Consider the following 22,392-nt stretch of genomic DNA (forward strand, 5'->3'; position numbering starts at 1 on the left):
AAACAGCAGACAAACTAACATTTAACACTCAAACTGACATTTGACACTGACATTCAAATGAGCATGCCAGTTAAGAATAAATCTTTTGAAAATCCTAAATAGAATATAGGGCAGATACTGCATTCATCTGCACTGGTATAATTAGACATACTGGACTGAACTTGGGTTCTTACTCTGGATTTATGCAGTATAATTGAAGTCTACCCTGCAGTCTTCATGCAAATGCCAAATACGCTGCTGGGAGTGTTCAAGGGACAATTCTTTCTCCTGAGAAACACTGTGGAAATTGGAATTGAAAAAAGATGCCCATATATACCTGTGAAAGCTTACAGTACTTTCATGAAAGATTCCAAAGTATTCTGAAGCATTTTTATCCATTTTCAGAGTCACTCATTAGCCTTAGTGAGATGTTCTTCACATTTGAACTGCACTCTTGTATTCCTAAATGGCCTATAGGGAAGTACTGCTTTTCTTTTTGGGGTAAAAAATGGCTCTGTGTTCATCTCAGTATATGTAAGGTGACTATACAATAGCAAAAGTTGACAATCCTTACTTGCACTTCTGTGCTCTCACCTCCACGAGACCCATACAGTTCCTTGCATGTCTAGGTCAGAGTGTAAGCAGTAGTTAGTCCCTACCACAGTGGTATCAAAGTGGAGAAAAGCAAAACGAATCACTCCCAAAACCAACCTAATGAGCAGCCACAGACTGACTGATGTGCCTGCATTCCAGACAAGAGCCAGTATATTAGACCACAGGCTTCCAGACAGCTCCCTAAGCATTGGTGGAGGCAGAACAAATAGAATCATAGAATGGTTTTTGTTGGAAGTAACCTTAAAGATCATCTAGTTCCAACCCCCACTAGAGCAGGTTGCTCAAAGTCCCATGCAACCTGGCCTTGAACATATGCAGGGATGGAGCATCCACAGCTTCCCTCGGCAACCTGGGACCTCGTCTCACCACCTTCAAAGTGAAGAACTTATTCCTTACATTGAATCTAAATCTCCCCTTTTCCAGTTTGAACCCTTTATTCCTCTTCTATCACTACAAGCCCTTGTATAAAGTCCCTCCACAGAGGAAGGCCTTTGTCATAGGCCTCCTTCAGACACTGGAAGGTCACAATAAGGTCTCTCCAGAGCCTTCTCTTCTTCAGGCTGAACAACCCCAACTCTCTCAGCTTGTCCTTGTAGGTGAGGTGTTCCAGCCCTCAGATCATCTTTGTGAACACTAACACAAGCTTCAAGCAGCTCCCTAAGACTCTACCTATTACAAGCTGCCTAGCATTTAATTGGCATAATAGAAGCTGGTTATTTATTAACTACAGAAACTCTCTTGTTTTCTCAGCTCTTCTGAGGGAAACTCTTTCCTTTATACAGTGGACAAGACAATTTAAAAAAAAAAATCCTACCCAACCCAAATAATAACTATTCTATCAAACTTCAGAGCAATTTGTGAGGATTTGTGGGACTAGAGGTTTCTTCTCCAGACTGCTGGCACACAGGCTGTTTTCAAATTACCTAAGATAATCATCTTCCTTAATATTCACTGATAGCACAGCTGCTGCTGTCAAGCAGTTCTCTTCTTTAACAAGCTAAAACCTCAAGTCCACTGTAAAGAGGTAGATAATGTATAATTAACTGGTCTAAATTTGGAGAAGTACTGACAAAGGCAAAATAATAAGTATCAAAGCAACAATAGCAACAATAAGTATCATGGTTTTTTTTCTGCTACACTATTTTTTCCAAGTTAGTTCAACACATCAGGTGGTTCTGAAGGGCTATGAAAGTTTGGAGGGAGGAACAGTGAAGGCTCAGCTTCTGTCTATAATGTCAAAAATTTGAAACTTAGCTGCTCTAGACAAATAAAAAACTGTATAGTTAAAAGATATTTTTTTCTCCATATTTATCCACTCATTTAATGTCTAGAACGCTATTCTTACTTAGGCTCTCAGATCTCAGCTAGGCTATTATTGCTTTCTGTAACCAAACAAACACAGGTTTTTAATTCAGCATTAGTGGCCAAAACTTCAGGATTTCAGAGCACTTTGCAAGAAACTAACTTTACAGAATCTCAAGCTGTTTTTGCTCCCACAGCACAAACGAGTGAACCAAGGGAAAAACCTCTGCACTAAAGGCTTGCATCTTCCAAGAGGTGAGAATACACATCCTGTCCCATTCCACCTTCCCAACAGCCATATAGTCCCATCTTTGTACAACAACTTAATTTTTAGACATCTAGAACTCTTTCCATTCTTTGCCTGAAGGTGTACAAACCCAAAACTTTAACCTCTGTTAACCACCGGGCTACAAACACTAACACTTGCCACCTTTCTACTGAGATTTTAACACTATGCATAAAAACCTTAAAGATTCAGTGAAAAACAAGAGAAGTTTTTGTTCTGAACCAAAATACAGCCAATTACATATAATTCAGAACCTCCTTCAAATGGAGTTCTAAATAAAACACAGTCATCCGTTGGTAAAACTCAGGCTAACGCACTTAAAAGTACCAATGCAAGGAAATTCTAGTTCTTGAAAAATCAAAGCAACTATACCCATTTATTTATACTTCAAAGAGGAAAAGGAAAACAAAAATCAGTTTTTTTTTTTTAATTTATTGCTGTATTTCTCCAACATCTAGCAAAACTGAGTTCAATTAAAGACAGAATTACACATCATCCTTTATGTCTAGAGTCCCGTATGAACCTGCATTAAACTGCTACAGGATTTAGAAACTCTAACATATACACTTTTTCTGGTTGCTATAACATTAGATTAATTTATTTTTTTTTTTTCTATTAAATAAAGATAATCCATTCCTTCAGCATATGTAAAATACATCTTTGCAGGATTTCCTTTCTGTCTCAAATTATAGATTGTGTCCATTGACTTCAAAGTAAAAAGAAAGAAAAACATAAGAAATGGAACATTATAAATTGTTTCCTTTTAATGTTTTCTCTGTTTCTGGCCAACTGTGGCTCACTGAACACCTTAAAATAAGTTTTCACCAAGAAACAACCAAGGGCATATCATTCTGTTATAGTAATTTCTTTCCCCTAATGTATGCATTAAATACAGTGTTGACATCAGTTTTATTTTCTTTAATATCTATATGTTATTTTTCATCAAACTCACAGCTAATCTTTCATTTGTCTTTCTAGAAAAGCCTTTTGGCTTTCATAATGGAGTATATCAGCTGTTTACAAAAAACAACCCTGATAATTTAACGAAGGAAATGAAGAATATATTAAACAATATTAACTAAACAAAAATGAAGGGGATTGAGAAAAAACAGTTCCAACAGGAATTAGTCAGGGCATTATGCTTGATATTACACACTACTGCAGGAAACACACCCAAGTTCCTAAAATATGCAAGAATTCCCACAAAATATCAAAGATATTCTTAATACCTTTATTTGTCCTTGCATGTTTCCTGCAGATCATTATTGTTAGGTAAGTAAAATATATACATGGGTGAGGGATGAAAATTATATATGACAGATTCAGCAAAATTATTTCCTAATATAAAATAGAAAACATTTCCTAATAGGAGAATAAAAATACAGAAACTGTGCCAGACAGACAATCCGTTTGTGACATGTCTGCCAAAAAAAATATAGCTGTTTAAATAATATTTCTTTTTCTGTTCAGTGACTGCAATGAAAACTAATCACAAAAAAAATTATTTCAGGTTGACACCAAGTATATTTCTATTGGCCAAATTCAATAAACTTTCAGAAATAGTTTATGTTGGCTTAAAACAGCATTTCTTTCTGGGAAAACATTTTTATGAGGAATTTCACCCAGCTTCTCTCTCATTTCAGATTTTCCCAGAGTAACTGAAACTTGTAAATATACAGTATGCATTTCTGTATTTAACATCCCCAATGTATATTTTTTTTTAGATGGCTCAGAAGACTTTGTGTTCATTTGTAGGGATTAATTGCATCAGTTTCAGAATGGCTGCACCTCTTACCATGCAAATCAACTCAGTATTTTACCTGCCACCTACAATCTTCAGCCTTTTCTGTCAAGGCTATTCTCTTAGTGCTCAGATTAGTGCCTGTCATAACTAACAAAACGAGCTGTCTTTTCCATGGAGATCCCTTTTCTGCCAATTTTTCACTGAATTGACATTTTTCTCCACCATCCTGCCATTTTTCAACCTTATATAGTCACATAATACAGACACAAGTATATTTATCAAACAATTATCATCAGTTACCTGAGAGTTTGAGCTTCACAGACATTTTATGAATTCCTGAGATTTTTCAGGCTACAGACATGACAAAATACGTGTCAGTATGTTGTAGAATACTTGAAACTGCACAGCCAAAAAATGAGGTGGAAAAAAAAAAAGTTCAGATTAAGTACCCCTTGCTTCTGCCATCATCATTCTGCCTGTGCTGACCTCAACAAATGGTATTTTGGGTAGAAGCCCTTCTTTTCAAGAAGACAATCTTACAAGATGTCTCCAGGCACTAAGTGATTTCCAGAAGTTATTGAACATTGTCCCCACCCCGTTAGATTATACATGTGCTCCCAATAGATCCTTCTTGTCTTAAAATCTAACTCATTCCTGTAGCAAGGGATGTAAAAGGTTGTTTTCAGAAAGATGTTGTATCTATAGTGCTAAAGAATGGTCTCAGCTCATGCATTAGCTCTTTGATCCTCTTTTATTCAGAGTTATACATGTATCTATGAGGCCAAAAGGCTTGGATTTAACTCTGAGGAACTGCCAAAGGAACATGGATTACCTCAATGTCCATCAGACCAAGAAACTGCAGAGTATGGAAAAGATTAAGCAGAAATAGAAATTATATTGCCTGATCTATCGTAAGGAATTATAGCACAGATGATGATCTGTCATAAGAGCCATCCTTATGTAATCAGTTTTAAGGATTAGCCAGACCAGATCAGAGATAAAGCATCCAAGACACAGGAGCAGATAAAGAGGTTGAAAAAAAATAAGTATCAATAGTGATAATTAAAAAGAATATATTAAGTTGTCAGTACAAACCATTGTAAAAATTTTGCTTAGAACAGTCACATGATTAAAAAAAGTATTGTGGACCACAAAGTTACAATGAGTTTCTATGGAGGCTGAGGAAATAGGAAAGCTACAATAGTATTTTAGAAATGCATTAAGTGCTTGGGAGGAAAAAATAACTAAAGCTTCAAAATTAAATCTAGAAGATTTCTGATCATTCTGGCAATGAAATCCTGGACTCACCTTCCATTTAGATCTATAACAGAACTTGGAAAATTTCTGGAATTTACAGATTAGAAATTGGATAGGATTTAGAAGTTAGAATATGGAATGTTTAGAGAATTTGATCTGATGATTTACCATTCTTGATAGTCTTTTGTGGCACTGTTTGTATAGCATTGAGCATATAAGCAGGATTGTAAAGGTTTTGTTTTTTATTTTAGTTATTTTACAGACAGCTTCCTGCACCTACATTGCAAGGATTCTCCTCTACTAGGTAAGTGCAGGATCTCATATAAACCAAGAGAAGAGTTTAAGAGAACTCTGCCCTCAATGTCTTCTAACACAATGAAAAACTCTCTTAAACAGACACTGAGATGAAAAAATAATCATCATAATTATCAAGTAAGTCTGACAGAGTTGCAGAATGAGGTACAAACATGAAATTTAATTCCATCACAAGAACTTCTTGAAGATTATAGATAATATACATGCATTCTTAACTTTGTAATAAAGTTTCTTTTAAAATGAAAGCAGAATTATAAATCACTATGTTCTTTCTCCTGCAAATCATCTCAATAAAGATTAAATAATTCCCTTTTGTAAGATTCATGTTTCCTCTCCTTCATGCACAGAAATGCAGATGGGCTTTTTTTCCCTCCAAATCAATATTACAACAAAAATGCCATAATTACAGTATAGGATATGAAGAAGAATACACAAGAGCTTGTTTTTATTTATTATATTACTGAAGGAAAAGGCAATCGGGAAGAACGAAAACAAGTATTAAAACCTGTGCAGAAAAACCTGTAGAGAGCAGGAAGAATAAGTGAAAATATAGATTTCTGCTTTCCTACTATAATAACTGTGGTGGAAGACATCTTTATTATTTAATTGCATAAAGCTGTTGTGTCCTTTTTCTTTGAAAAACACTAAAAAAAAAAAGCCATCTAGAACTAGACTTAAACAGTGTGCTCACATTTGCTAAAGGAAGATCAGTTTTCACATGTCTGTGTTGGCAGATCATCACAGAGCTACAGTTACATCTGTAACTATGTGTAGAACATTTGTAGCTAGCATAATTGAAAAAAAAAAATAACTAAAATCAGATACAATGGCCCTACAAAGCACATGATATAGTCACAGCAGCCCAAAGGAAACAAGTATGCAAGTGTCTTGCTGTGTTATCTCAGTCATTCAGATTATTTTGTTTCTAAAAGCAAGTAGTCTATAAACATTGCATATTTGTAAATAATGTGTGAAATATTTTTAATATATGCCCATTGGTTTATGTAATTTATTTTTTTTTAAGTATTTGAAACCCCAGTCAGTGTTTGCCTAAGCATGAGTTGATTCAAAGGCATCCACACTTCAGCCCAACAAATGGGATAGGAGCTGGAAGGATGGAGCCTAAATTCATGCATGAAAAATGAATCCTGGACATAAGGTGTAATAATAATCAGTGTTAAAGTTTTAAAAAAGGAAAAAAATCATTGACAAAGGGTAAAAGTTGCTAATGAGACCTTCATTCTGCTACCAGAAGCCAAAGTGTATGGGGCAAGTGTCCTTTTTAACTGCTCTTTAATAACTGCTCTCTTCCAATCTTCCCATTACAATAAATATACAAACTTAGTGTTTATTTTTCTTGAGGGGATGATATTCTTGAGTTCCTCCAGGAAGCCTCTGGCAGAAAAACAAAATGTGGTCTGCTAAAGCTTTAGAGCTGGTAGTCTATGATGTTACAATCCCACCTACAAGGAGGGTAAATAATAGGAAAAAAGGAGTCATCAAGCTCTGAAAACAACAGAACAATGATACTAATAAAGAAACTTTCTGAAGAAACTGACAGCCTTGAGATGGAGCATGCTGACCACTTTTCAGCGCAGTTTATCAGGACTCAGTGTTGCAAGCCTTGATCTCATTTCAGTAATAGTGGAAAATAAGAGTATGACTTCCAAAACACACACTAAAAGTTCACCTGCACTGCTACCAAGGTTATTTTGGCTTCCTTGTCCTACAGGAAAATGTAAGTTTTCCAGGCATTTCACCCCTATGGTTCTCATTGAAATCAATGGAAGTATCTTCCAATCCCATGAAATTGTTATGAGATCTGGCATCTCACCTCTTGCAATTACAGGATTGCAACTGGCACTTGTTAGCTTGGTCTACAGAGTAAGAAGTTCTTGGAAGCTTATTTTATGGTGATAAAATCAGTTTAGCTATTTAAATGCTGAAAGCAGAGGTCAGCCAAGCTGCACTGTGTCCCATCTGTTGTGTTACAGTTCAAAGGCAAGACAGTTTTCAATGCACATAAGATGGAAACAGAAGCATCTTTAACAGACACTGCAGATTAAAATAAACTCAGAGAGCTCAAACAGGTTAGATTCACCCGACCACAAGCAGTAGCTGCAGGATATTATTCTTTAGCTGCAGCTAGAAAGAAAATATTACAGAAATGTATCTTCAGTTTGCATGAGGTGGAAAATGTGTCTAAGGGGAGCATCAACATGTGCCACTGGTTATCTCACTTTCCAAGAGACTTGATATTATAGTGTTATTACAAGGGAAGAATTTGATGCACATGAAGCATTCTGGGCTTTCATAAGAAGGTAACTACAAGAACATAACCTCACTGCAAGTAACTGAGGGCAAAATTACAAGTACAAAACAGGCAGTAGCAGTGACTTCCATGTCAAAAATATTTTACCCCAGACATGACTTTTGTCATTGCAGATAGAGGTTCACCATATGCAACTCAGCATTACCTGTCTAAAAGGAATTTATTACTACTTAACTGTCGAAAAGTTAGGTGGATCCCTAAAAAGGGATCCTTAAAAAGCTGCACAAGAGAGAAAGGTATCTTCAGAGTCAGTACATCCCACATATTTTGACTGATAGCCCTACTTTGGTATGGTAAGAAACACCTTTTAGAAGTACTTCTCTCCACAGTGACAATCCAAAGGGTATAGACAACCATGCAAAAAGCTAAAAAACTAATCCAAGGCAAAAGTTGGGCAGAACTAATTTCATCTTGCATGTTAGAAAGGTTCTAGCTATTTGAAATTAATCCTAGAAGTATACTATGTTTACTTTTCCTGGCTTATATAAAGTGTAGGCTGTATCTAATGGCTTCTAAATGTTTGAAGCATTTTGCTCACTTATATCTAGTTTACCATTTTAGTGATATGTAAATAACAACTCAGCTGAAATAAAAAAGATCTTACAGTTAAAATCCAGAAATTGGAATGAGGAGTGCAAAGGCTGCACTGATAAATCACTGATAGAAATCACAGTGATCAGCTACATATTCTAGATCTTCCCCAGGTCCACCAACACACTCCAGGCAAATCATTTCACCTTCTAGGATGTCACATACAAAGTGGAGATAACATAAATGATTAAATTTAAAAAGCATTGAGTTCAACAACAAAATCTGATGCAAGACAGTGCTCTTGAGCACTAAAAGGTGTTTAAGGCAAAAGGCATCATCCAAATCCCAAGACAAGCTGAGCTGCTTTAGTTCTAAGTTCTGTCAAGTCAGAAGTCTTGGATCTACACCTGGTTGATGGAGACTGACCTTGGACCTCTGAAGATGGAAGAAGACGTCATTTTTACACCGACCAAGCATCTAGTTTTATATGGTAATTTATGGCTTGCAAAATACCAAACATTTCTGTTAAAATGAGAAGGAATAAAAGTAGTTCTTCTCCTGCTTTGAGGCTGTGGGAAATAATTCTTCTTTAAAGGAGAAAAGTCTTTATGAAGGTAAACCAGGCAGGTGTAAACAAGGAATGGCATCATATTCAGCAAAATTATTGAGGATGAAGTTTATGTATTTGTAACTCTATTGTATAAAGATGATGAATCATTCTGATGAGTGCAACTAATTTGGGGTCTATTTAAATAACACCTTGTTTGCAAATCAGCAAATTCAGAATTGGGGAAAGACATCTACGTTTCTCAGCAGAATTCTGAGCTTTACTAAAAATAAAACTGAAGTAAAAGATGAGTTTTGGCCACGATGGGGATGAGAAAGAAACTAACTTCTGCAAAAAAAAAAAAAAAATATGGCAAAAACAGAAAGATGTAAGGTTAGGCTTAAGGTAAAACTGTACTTGCAGATTACACTCCAGAGCTCCTGCTGCTTTCTGGCTTTTTGCCATCTCATTCTCTGTACATCATTTCAGATGGGAAAACTGCTATCAGCGACTTTCAGAAATGAAAATATATGGTGTGACTCAGAAGTTCCTCTCTAAGCCAAAAAGTGACGAGGAGGAGAAAAAGATTTTTTACCTGGGGTGTAGAGGAGGGAAATAATGAATACTAGAATATTATAGTACATTTGAAAGATTCATTAACCTCAGTTTTTAATTGAGCAGACAGTAAATAAAAGACTGACTGAAAATAATCAGATTAAATTAATGATTTATGGTCTTAATGCTTTTATCTGTTAGGCTTTTGAAAATCATGTGTCACAAATTAGTATAATTAATATTTTGCACTGATGTAGAACCTTTTGTATAAGGTTGCCAGTGATTTATTCATCCTATCTACTTAACATTACTCAATGAAATGGGCAAAGACTACAGTAATACTGAGATACCTGTGAGCAGCCCAACCTGCCAGTTTTCATCTCCTCTTGCTTTCTCGTAGAGATTGTGAATGTGAAATGTCACAGTTTCCTACTTGTGTTATTTAAGTGTTGGACTTTCTTTAAACCAGTTGTTTACAAGTTAATTTTGTTATTAGTTTCAATACTATGTACGATTAGAGATTTAATACTCTATAATATTATAAAAGTAAGGTCAGTAGCAACTATTCTTACCATTTGTTGTGCATGCTTCAATTTTTATAACTGAAACCACAGAATATACCCCAAATGTTCTTTTGTTAACAGGGATGTCCTTTGATATTGCTATCATCTGAGAGGGATAACACAAAGCCTCAGCTCTTTTCCTTTCCTACATAAACTCTACTCAGATATATTGGCATCCCAGCAAGAATAATTATCCCACAGCAGAAGTTACCCTCCAAGTCAAATAATGTACCATTATTGCTTCTTTCTCATTTTCCCTCTCCCTTTTCTAAAATCTTCTGTAGGTTTTAAAGGATATTTCCTTATTCTTTTGTTAATATACATTGCTCAGTGCCTTCATCTTTCTTCTGACATTATGGCAAGAGCAATTTTTGCAACAAAAGCATAGTCATGTGACTTACCAGTCATGTTACAAAAAGTGGTTTAAGATCTTATGGCTGCTCTTAACTTGCTTCCTTGGGCATGGTAAAATTTACAAATCCCTTTAAGCTATAGAACAGTATGTGTTTTGTTGGAAAGGTAGCAGCTGATCTGCTACATATTCTGTGTTATCTATAGGTAAGAATTTTACTTGTAATGAAAATAAGTACAAGAAATACTTGAGTCATTTAATTAGTGCCTTCAAGGGTACAACTGTGGAATTTCACACTACAAAGAGACACTCATCAGTGCTGCTTTTGGATCTAGGAGAAAAGGTTCTTATCAAGCAATGACTCCACTTTCCTCACATAGATATAATGACCCAGACATTAGGGTGATATCCCTAGCCTGTAAGTGTCTCATCTCTTAGAAGCAAGACCTCTATCCTGCAATCCTTTTGACTGCAGGAAGTATGGGCATTGATAAAATCCTGACTTTTCCTCCCTTATATCTTGTGCTTTTCAAGCATCACATATTTTAAGGAGATTAAGGCTTATGGAATCTCTTTTCCTGAACTTAAGTCTTGGAAGCACTTCAGGATCATCAAAACACAAGTTTTATAACCTGTGTACTGTGAAACTAAACTTACTGTTGAATTACATTTTCATGCTAAAATCCTTTTCTTGGAGACTTCTAAGTTCTTTAAGTTGCCCCCAGGCTGAAGTTCCTCATGCTCATTCTTAGGCCATAGGAAAATCTTTCTGGAAGTCTGAAGAAAATATAATTATTTTATTTTATTTTCAAAAACTTCAGCTTGGAAATAAAACAATAAAACCAATGACTTTTCATGCTAAGCCATGAAATCAGTCTTCCTTTATTGTTATCAATATCTTAGAAAGGAATTTCTACTGAAATATATTCCATACATTTGTTATGTTATTCTAACAATAGCGAGGTGGTTGTGCTTGGTTGTGGTTTTGGTTTTGTTTTTTTTTTAATTTATCTCCAAACTGATGTATAAATACATATTCAAACACTAAGAAAACTTGTTATTAGGATTATAGTATATTACTCAGTAATATCTAGATATTTCCTGAATGAGTTTAGTATTCTGTTTATCTAGTGTGGTATATCAGGTTTGAAGCACTACAGATTTTTCTTTTTCTCTTCTTCATAACTGAGCTCAGGTTTTTACCTAGGAAAATTACGACTGAGAATATTTGCTTTCTAGAGCCATAGCTACATGGAATGTTGAATATTCTTTTTGAATCCATGGATTGTCATTGGTAAAAAAAAAAAAAAAAAATTAAAAATAAATGTGTAAACTAAAAAAAAAAAAAGTAGTGTCACACATGCTTGACATGCTGGAGCAGCATTACAAGAACACAAATAACTTCACTGAACATTCACCCTAAGACTTTCTCTTCCCCCTGTAGACCTCCCAGTCTGCTCTGTGTCCATTCATAGCATCACTCTGATTTCTGTAACCTTGTCCCTCATACAATTCTGTAGCAAAAGTTTCCAGTAAGTGATGTAAATTTTGTCCAAGTAACAGCTATCCTGAGGGAAACAAAGACACGGTTTATCTGATCCTGCTAGTTATCTCTAGGTTCTATTTTGATAGAAAAATCTTTTAAAGCCACACAGGACGTTCCAAGGCTTAGACTACAGGTGTGAAAACAGTAACAACAGTTACTGAACCTAAGCAAAATGTGCATTTCATTACTGAAAACACTTGGAATTCCAGGAAACAATACAAAACATACTGATGTGACAAGATTTTATTCAAGCAAAACGAAAAAACACTATGCCTTCAGGTATTGCTTCCATCTAGTAAATGCTAAGAACAAGTAGAGCATTTTATGTTTGTACAGAGACAGACTCGTGAAATTGCTGGGAAAAAAACATTTGGTGTAGAGATGAGTCACACAGGTAATTAAAATTTTGGGAAAAAAACCCCAAACAAAACAAACACAAACCCAGCTTTTAGGAAGAGACCAAAGGATCTCATTTAACAGCCTAAAGTTAGGGAGTTGCTGGATCACAACTTGCAAACGTCTCTGTGTTGAGACCAGATTCATTATAAGAAAGGTCCTTCTTAAGAAAGGTAGAGAACAAATTTTAAAGGCTAAAAAGGGAAGAAATACCCATATTTAGATTACAGATAGAGTAACAAACCTTAGTACAGAAGGGAAAAGTTACTTGGTGCAATCAATTATGGATTTAGTATCAGTGAAAGGTTTCTAATGAAAAGAATAGAGGAGTTTTGGTCTTCCTAAATAATAAATACACCAGGATACTGTAAATATTCTGAGTGAAATGGATGTGTGTGCCATCAAACACAGTCTGGTGAACTTATGAGTGTACCTCTCGACCACGAGAACTTTGAAAAGACACTGTAGTAGAAGCAGCAGGATATACCTATGATGGATGAACCATCATAACACTTGTTAGAATCTATCTGCCTGGATACAGGAAAAAAATACAGGATAAGATACATTATGATCCACACATTGCATAAGCTAAAGCAACACAGACACTCCTGCACAATTCTAGTGTACCTACAATATCAGTATCTGGAAATGATGTTGGTTTTTTTGCATTTGCATACTTTGTTCTGGATTAAGCTTTATTACTCAGGGGTCTATATTTGAAATTTTGCCACATATATCTAGACTGCACTCTTATTTTAAAAGCTGCCATGACTTCTGTTCAAGATAATGAGATTTCTTGGTTACAATTTCTTCTTTAATATCAGTTCAAAACTCCATCATTAAACACGCCATCCTGCCCTGGAGCCTTTGCTACGGCCTTTCCTTGGACATCTTCTGCTGATTGCTTAAGCATATTTGAATACTTTATTTCTGACTCACTACTTTCTTGTGAATGCTCTTTTCAGTTTACTCAGAAAGTACTTTGCACTCAAAGTATAGAACTTTGTCTTAAGAAGACAAAAAATACAAAAAATAGTTCTAGCCCCTCCTATATCTGTCCTGCTTGCTAGAAATGGCTAAACCATGGACAACAAATTCCCTTTCTTTATAGCAAAATAAACTATTTGTGTTATTTCCTAGTTTGTTGTGAGTTTGGAATACCAGCATAACTTCTCATCTTTCTTCCCTTCTTTTATTCCCCTGTCTTGAGTAGCAAAAATTAATCCAGACATGCAGCTTCTAGAGTACAGGTTGAAGTACCCTTTTGAAAGGAACTGGGAAAACCATCAGTTATGGTTAGGGCTTGAGACACATAAAACACTTATAAAACAAGACATGAGAATAAAAATAAAGATTTGGGGTAGATAGGTGGAATATTAAAAACACAAGTCTGGAAGTTAACACTAACAAAGGAGCCTCAGTCTAGGTTCATCCTGAAAACTTTTCCAGTGACTTTATTACATCTGAAACAGGTTGAAAGACAAGAAAGCTAGAAGCAGCCAGCTGTGGCACTGGTTTTATTTCTACCTGATATATCCTAACCATGCTGGTCTAATGAGATAGGTTTGCTCAGATTAAGCTTTGGACCTTTTAGCTACAACTGTGCAGCTTATTCCAGACCACCCTACCTGCTCTAACAAATGCTTCTTCCAGTTGATAGACAGAATAGTCAGTGGGAAGGGACATGACATGAATAAAGCAAGACACCTCATATGACTATCAGAAGGACAGGCAGTTATCATAATCTTTTATTAACCTCTCTCAAAGGTTAATACGACTTGATGAACTTTCCACTTCCAGTTGCAATCAATTTCTGGGAGTAAGAGATCACTTTCTTCCACATTGCCAAAAAAACCAAATAGATTGGTCAGTGCAAAACGATGGCAATAAATTTCACCTGCTAAGTAAAGAAACTTTCATATTTCCTGCCTAGTGAAAAGAAATATTGAAAAAATAGAAGCCTAAAAAAACCCAAAGATAGATAAAACTATACACCCGACAGCACTGATTCTAGCTGCTAAAGAGAGTAGGCTAAGGAGTCATACAGGTAGGAATTTTACATCATGTGAGCACACAGATGCCATGGATTCATCACAATTTTGAGAGCAATGCCTGTGCCAACAACTAGTTTTACTTCTCTCATTGATGAGAGAGCAGTTAAGGAAGGTTTACATCTGATTTGGGAGCTTCTACATATTGGAACGGCTGTAAATAAAAACAGTGTCTATCAGAAGTGTTTAAGCTCAAAATAAAAGGACATTTAAGTTCCAGAGGGCCACTTCCACTAACAGGTTCACTCCCTTCGAAGCAGCTCTTCCCATGGACTAATTAGAGGATGATTTTCAGCCCAGATGTTGTATGGCATCTTAGTGTACCAAGATTACAAAGTCAAACAAGTAGCTAGGAGTTAAATCCATAATTTACATAGTCAGTTAAAATGGTTCCAAGACCACTTGATTGAAGTATTAACAAGTTTTAAATCATATAGGCTATTGTGTAATTGGACTGTATGAGATAGTAGACATAAATGGATAGTGGAGAATGTAGGACTCATTTTATTTTGGGAAAATGTACAACATGAATCCCATAGCACAGGAGCATGATCAGACTGGGCAGGTGAGCCCCTAACTAAGCAGGTGCTACTTACTAGGAAAATAATTTTTAAAAAATTACTCAGTGATTAAAAAGGGAAAAAAAAAAATTACTCAGTGATTAAAAAGGGAGCAATTGGATTCCATCTGTTTTACAGAGGCTGTAAATAAGCATGGTTAAATGTTAATTACTGTAAAAAAAAAATCATTTAACTGGAAAATACTGGATAAATTTTTCTGCGAGGAGAAAAGGTACTTATTCAAATAAAGTATACAAAGCAAAGATATGTTAAAGAATTACAGCAAAAGAAGTGAAGTGGCCAGAGCACACTGTCATTTGTTAAAAATCCTCCAGCATTTTTTCAGTGTGTAAAACCACATAATACAATCATTTGCTAATGAATGATGACCTGTAGGAAATCAGATAGCAGAACCAGCACAGCACTGGCTTTATGTCTACAGTTTCAAAGACAGAGACACATTCAGGTTGACGTGGAGATTCTGCAGCAATTTACTGCCTTTTTTTTTTAAATCTTATATTCTCCTTCTGGGAAGGAAAAAAAAAAAGAATCATTACCCACAGGTTGCTAAGTTTATGTAGCATTTGCTTATTATGTACATTACATAAATGTATGAACAAATAAAATTATCCTTCAATCTTATTCTTGTTGCTATGAGATGTAGAAGTTTAGCAATTTAAGAATAAAGGAAAGGGACAAATGAATACAAGATAATTACTCAGGATAATATTAACAGTCTCATAAATTCTGGTGTGCTTGTTTACCTGGGTGTTTATTAGTGGGAAGAAATTTTGGAAGCAGAACCATATTGCCAAAGCAGCCATGAGATAAGAAAGCGCCTTCCCCTTTCAGCCATCCTGGATTCCTGAGTCTCGCCAGAAAACTAAGGGCAATGTTGAGGGATCAGCACCCAGGGCCTTCAGCATCTGCTGTAGCCAAATTCTCCATTGCCAAATTAAATAATTTCACCCATGTCTCCATGTTAAAGATGCAGCCTGCAGATCACAGGCAGGCTCTGCAACTGCTTGCTCCTACAGCAGATTTTGTAAGCCTCAGAGATGGACCCATATTGCTTAAGGCAGAGATGGCTTTGGGGCAAAAGCAATCTTGGAATAGTAGACACTGATTATTCAGCTCCTTTAATAACCTATCTTCTTCAGGGACAGGTATACATGAGGTTCAAAAAGTCACAAAGCAGCAGGAACTTCTGTGCCTTACTTTTTCTAGAGGGTAATTTGATTGTATTTCAGTGTTAATCTAGAAGCCAGCAGATGAAACTGGCATAGATCCCAGTGGACTACCAATATCCAGTGGCTAATGTAAGTAAAGAAGCCAGCATGAAAAGTTCACCAATGACATACCATTACCAGAAAGTTTTTATCCTGAAAGACTTTGAATTCACTTTGCCTCTAAGAAATATACACCTCCAAGGTGAAGAGATGGACTAAGTAGATCTGGCTGCAGCAGGGACTCAGAAATAAATGGAAAGAGTTCAAGCTTTTCATGCTCTCATTGCAGATAATTGGGCTCGTGGTTTTAGCTATTGTCAATATACTCATGATGTTTACTAGGAATTAAGAACATCTGTTGCCCAAGCAGGGAAGAAAGGCCTGAGATGGAAATTAAAACTAGAATGAGCAGATGAAACACTAGGACACAGAGGTAGCCCACAGCTTGAATTTCAAATAAAATCTCTGAACTTGAAGGACTTGAATTAAACTAATCTATGACCTTCTTAACACTCCTTGATTAGAACAAAGGATTACTAGCTTCTAAATATTATTTCTTATCTAGCTTAATATCAACAAAAAGACAAATATGAAAATAAAAGCTGATCAGTCTGTAAAAAGAAACCCAGGGATGTATAAATTTTTCATGATGGAAGTTGGATACAGAAGCTGTGAAAGAATATTGACACTTTCTCCATTACCAGAAGCAAACAGCTAGTTGTATGCTCTGATAATGCAGTGATACACACTTAAAGAATAGAACATTGCAAGTATGGACAGTATTTGTGCAATGTATCAGTAGGAACACTTTTTGTTCCTTGAACTAAAGCTGCAGCAATAAATGAGCTAATTTTTTTCCTCTTAGGCTTGTTACTTTGGGTTTTGTTTGTCTTAAATGAAAATCCAACTCAGTTCATGACCCTACATAATATTTACAAAAGCACAAACAAACCATTATATATTCCTTATGAAGATCATTAGTACCTCCTAAAAGAGAGCTAGAATGCCACACTAAACTGTCAGAGCTCCAGTAATCTGAAGTGCATTTCAGATATACACAGATGATCTTCACTCCCTAAGAGAAAGACTAACTTTGTGTCCCCTATGGGCCAAATGCTCTCTGTGCTTTACTGAGAGATATTTCTGGAGTGAAAAAAAAAATAGACTGGGTTGAGTATTAGTTCTGTGCTGAGCTAAGTCTAGATTAAATTCTGTAGTAAAATTTACTACCGCAGTAAAATTTGCTTAAACATTTTTCTCCCCCTCTCCTCTCATCCCAAAATCAAGGAAGCAGAGGCCACTGAGCAAGTCCAATTACTTGTTTTGTGTGCTGTGCATGCTAGTAGCTATTTTCCCCCTCCTGTCTGCAGTGTGCATGCCCATTTCCACATTATGATGGGAAAACATGCAATCAATCTGAATTAGGGAACTGAGAAATAATACAGTTCTTGGAAAAGGAAGGGTAGCCTGCACAGTGTCTCAGAAAAGTCCAAACGAGCTTTTTTCCTTGATGTTGTAGAAGATAAAAGCAAATCCCTTAAACTCACAAAAGTTACCCCAATATCCTCTTCAAAGTGGCAATTACATGGACAGGAGAAAGTTAGAGTCCTGCAAGCCTAACAGACAACAAGACTATAAAAGGGAAAAAAAAAATGCTGTTATTAGGTTTCACCTGCTACAAATTACCATACAACCTTGTGATCCTATTGATTTGCTTGCACTACCTCAAGGTTTAATCACCATAAACCATTGACTAACACAGTTCTTCTACTAGTCAAGTTTTCAATTTGCTGCATCAGTTCATGCTAAAGAACAAAATTCCCCTTCGTTCCAATTTTGTTGGAAATAAGTTTCAAGGAAGAATAAAGCCTGGGTTTAACTTTGGTAAATGTTCACTGATCACCACATGGTGAAGTCCTCCCACAAAAATATTAAAATCCTCAAAAACTTATATCAGCAGTAGAACCCTTGGACTTTTCTCCATCATTGTGAGGATGAAAAGGTTGATCCAAACCAATAATTTAACTAGAAGGCCCTATAATCACAGTTTTCACAGTTCTTCATTAAATTTTAAACATTTTGATGTTACCTGTTGAAAGTAACAAAACAGCTTGCTATCATGGCTCTTAAGAGCTTGCTGGATGCTGGATTTCATCTCCCACAAACACTGGTTGTATTTAATAACTTATTTTTGCAAGAGACAGTTCCAAAGACCAACAGTTAAACCAAGGAAACTTTACTAAACAGAATAACAAAAATTATTTAATTGGCTGCCACACAGAACTTTGATAGATGCAGTGAATACATCGGAGCCAATTTATCAGTCAAGAGCCTTTGTGTGGTAGGGATTAGAATTATCTGTCATTAACCTTATGCTCCAAACGAAGGTACCTGGATACAGAAATTAAATGACTTCCCAAGGTCACATTTGAAGGCAGCAATACAATTCAGGCATTTACTGACTTTCAATCATTGGAGATAAATTTTTTAGAAACATTAAAGGGATTTATGAGATAAAGATCATGACTAGGAAAGTCACCATCAGTCCTCTAACTTCAGTTTCAGAAGCCAGATCTGAAAGATGGTTGTTGAGTGTTGATTTGAAGAAAGAGTTAGCCATCCAAGCCTGGAATGGTACCATCTAAATTCTGTTCTGTTTTATTTATATAGTTATTTTTTACTTCAAGTATCCATATGACAATGAATAATTTTGGATGATTTATGTCATCGTTAAGCTGAGTCTCATTCTTGAGATGCTCTGCCTCCTTGGACCCTGGAGGAAGCCCAAGAGAAGAAGGCTTCTGAACATAGGTATCACAGATAAAAAGCCTCATGTTTCATGGTATGACACCTTACTCTGGGTTTCCAACAACTCATAGACAAAAGTGGTTGTCAGTGACTGTCTATGAAAAAAAAATGAGACTTCATCCTCACAGTTATTGTTCTCAAACGAGGCATATCATAGCAAGTCAAGTGAAATGCAAAAGACAAAGTGTTATGATAAGAGGCAGGGAAAATACATAAATAATGAAAACAGCTCTTAAAAGAAGAATTAAGCATTCTGTAATATGGACTATTAAAGAAAGTTAACTTGCAGAAGCCTCACTCTTACAGCGTGTATTTCTGAAAGTGTATTGACTATGCAAAGAAAATGTTGTCATTTGTATTCATCAAATATCCAGATATGCATTTTTTCTCCTCAGAATGGTAAAAAGTCGCTTTTACATGAAGAAGTATTAAAACAGGGGTTATTTTTCCTGACCTTTTGATAGACTTTCTATTGAGCTTGGCAAGACATCCAAGAAATTCAGATTCCGATTTTAAAATTAATGATTAATATCCTAGACTTTTCACAGCATTGGATTTGCAGTGCCAAATTCCTCTAGCATAAGCAAGTGCAACTCCACATACTTTGGTGGAACTGTGTTTGCATATATTAGCAAGCAATTTTGGCCCTCTGCCTAGGAAAGGATCTTGCATTTCATAGTCACTTGATGATGTCTCATCTTTAAACTACATTTTACTATTTGCAAAATACTTGACCCACAAAACCATGGAAGCCCATCTGCTAAGATGCCATTGTGCATCATTAAGTAAAAACTATGAAACTGTTTTAAGTGCAAAAATCCAGTGCATAAGGAACATAAATCTACTCCAAATATTTATTTTCTTGTGCAGTCTGAACCTGAAATTTGAGTTTCAAAATTACACTTGCATTAGAAGTTAATTTCTTCAAGATATTTTATTGCCCAAACCAGAAAGAATTCTTAGAGATAAGACACTAAGATCCATGTAAAAGAACCCATCCTTGGAAAAAATTAGAGATGAACCCACAGGCCTGTACTAGATGTCAGAAACATAGAAGAATCAATTAAGGATCTGTTTCTAATAGTTCTGAAAACCTAAATGGAATAAAAATATTATGGTCAAGACATCTATTGTTACTATCATCATTGTTTTATTGGTGAGTTACCTAAAAATAACTGTTCAAAATCAGTAACTAAATTTGAGTTTTACACTCGTTATGGTAGAACAGAGCTATTTCACTATCATCCCTGAAGAACTGAAACCATCATTTGTTGACTTTACAGAGCACATCTCTTCAGAAAGAGAAGATACTATATATACACGTGTGCATGTGTAATACAGACCTTTCTGAGTAAGTATGGTCTTAAGGCTATGCATTTTTTCATGTCCTTTTCCCTATGTTAGTTCAGACTGACAAGCTCAAGTCTAGAGCAGCCTTTGGCCAGTACCAGACACACTACTGTGAAGCACCTATTTGGCTTTTTACTTAGACACTAAGATCTATTGTACTGTTAATAAAGCTGAACTGAAATTTACTTCTTGTTGCTTATAACATCTGCTAAAATACTGGAAACACCATTTTTAACATGTTTCATTGCTTTAATGAACTACTCAAATACAGCATGTGCTCCATTCTGCCAGTCATCCAGACATCTGCTGGGCAATCACCAGGGTAAAGTTGACCAAAACCTGAAACCTGTATTACAGAAATACTACCTGTAAAATTTCAGCCCATATTAAATTTTTCTTGCCTCTCCTGGAAAACTAGCTGTGTCAATAAGGTCACTTACCTCCACCAGCTTGTTGGCATGTTCACGGAAGACCTGAGCATACTCCTTCACTTCTTTCTCGTTACCACTTTTTGCAGCCTCGATGAGAACCAGCAAAGGGACATTGGTCTCCAGGAATGAATCCGATATGTGATCCATTACTGCCTTCCGTAGCTGGGACAAAAGAGAGCAGGGCAGTAAATAAAAGAATTATCAACATATATATTCATAATACTCAGTGGCTACTTCTATCTAAAGGTTGATGTGCCACATCTCACACCGCTGTATGGGAGCTTGGGCTTTTTCCTTTCCTCTGAGTTACATATCACACAAATATCAAACTTACAAATATCAAGCACTTACAGGCCTGCAAAACCCTCTTGAGATTCATGCTGACATACATCTAATCCTGCTGGACTGAATGGATCCATAGAATTGAAAGAGAATTGAAATTGAAGAGAATTGAAAGCTGCACACCACTTTAAAAATCAGTTCAGCTCACTTACAGGCCAAGTATGGATTAAGGAGCTTAACTTTAAGCAACTATTAAAAAATATTAGCCTGAATATTTCTAAGCCTTCTCTAATTCCTGCACTGATTTGTATTTCATTGAGCACATGGCTTGTGCTTCGTAGTCTTTTTCAACTATATCTAACAGGTACAAACAAAAAACCTTTCTAATCATTTTCCAGGTGGATTAGAAAACAGGTTACAATTTATTCCAAAAGGAAATACACCCTACAAGTTACTGAAGATTAAACACCTGTTATTTCACAAAAACATCTGTTTGAAACAATATTACTGTAAGAAAGATGTCACTAACTTCTTGTCTAACTTGCTAATAACCACTAATTAACATCAAACTTCACTAACATTTGAAAGACAGCCAGAAAGATGACTGAAATCTTAAGTAATTCTTCCTGGAAACTTGATTACTTTATAGAGGTATGGAACAGGAAAATTTTTAGCATGTTTTCTCCAGTTTTTTGGTTGTTAAGAATGAAAAACTGGGAATTCAGAACAGAACACTCTGAGAGCTATTCAGCTTGGAAGTCTGGCTAGCCATTAGTCTCCTTAAATCATGCAGTTTTAGTTAGAGCAAACATCAGGAAAGGTAATTTATTTTGTAGTACAGACAAGGAAGCTCTGGCTAGAAAAGGTGTCACCAAAACACCCAAATCATACTGAAAACTGGTATATTGTTAGGCATTGTAAATAGATGATCCAAGATGCATTTGCTGTTTTCAGCTTTATTAGAATAAGGAGAAAACTAACTTTGAATATTCCCATTCAACCCTGAGTGCCACAGTAAAAACAAGCAAAGAAAAATAGCATGTGTGTTCACATGGGGTATTCCCTTTACTTCTATTACAACTGAAGCAACCAATGTGTTAAGAACAGTAATTCTTAATGCCCCTTATAAAACAATTCCACTCAAATTCTACCTGGAAAGTATCTGTCCTTTGGGTCTGTTTGCACAGCATCTTATACAGTGAGACACTGATCCATGAGTAGTTTTCATAGGTACAACACAATGATAAGCACTAATATTGCTCCAAGTAAATCAAAGCATTGCAAAAAAAGAGAAAAAAATACACTAAGATGTGTCAGAGACCAGTGCTCCAGCACAGCATTCTGCAGGTATATCAGTCTTT

At 35.8% G+C, this 22,392-nt stretch overlaps 1 protein-coding gene across 1 annotated transcript in view; it reads right to left on the bottom strand.

Annotated features, from left to right (window-relative positions):
* LOC103769652 (catenin alpha-2-like) overlaps positions 1-22,392 on the bottom strand; it is a gene marked incomplete at its 3' end in the record, with an annotated part of 72,623 nt that overhangs the window by 35,174 nt on the left and 15,057 nt on the right. The window contains exon 3 of the mRNA XM_008936869.1: positions 20,759-20,911. Within this exon, the coding sequence (XP_008935117.1) occupies positions 20,759-20,911 (153 nt within the window). The remainder of the gene's footprint in view (positions 1-20,758; positions 20,912-22,392) is intronic.

This window comes from Merops nubicus, unplaced genomic scaffold, assembly GCF_000691845.1.
Source record: "Merops nubicus isolate BGI_N331 unplaced genomic scaffold, ASM69184v1 scaffold693, whole genome shotgun sequence".
Lineage (NCBI taxonomy): Eukaryota > Metazoa > Chordata > Aves > Coraciiformes > Meropidae > Merops > Merops nubicus.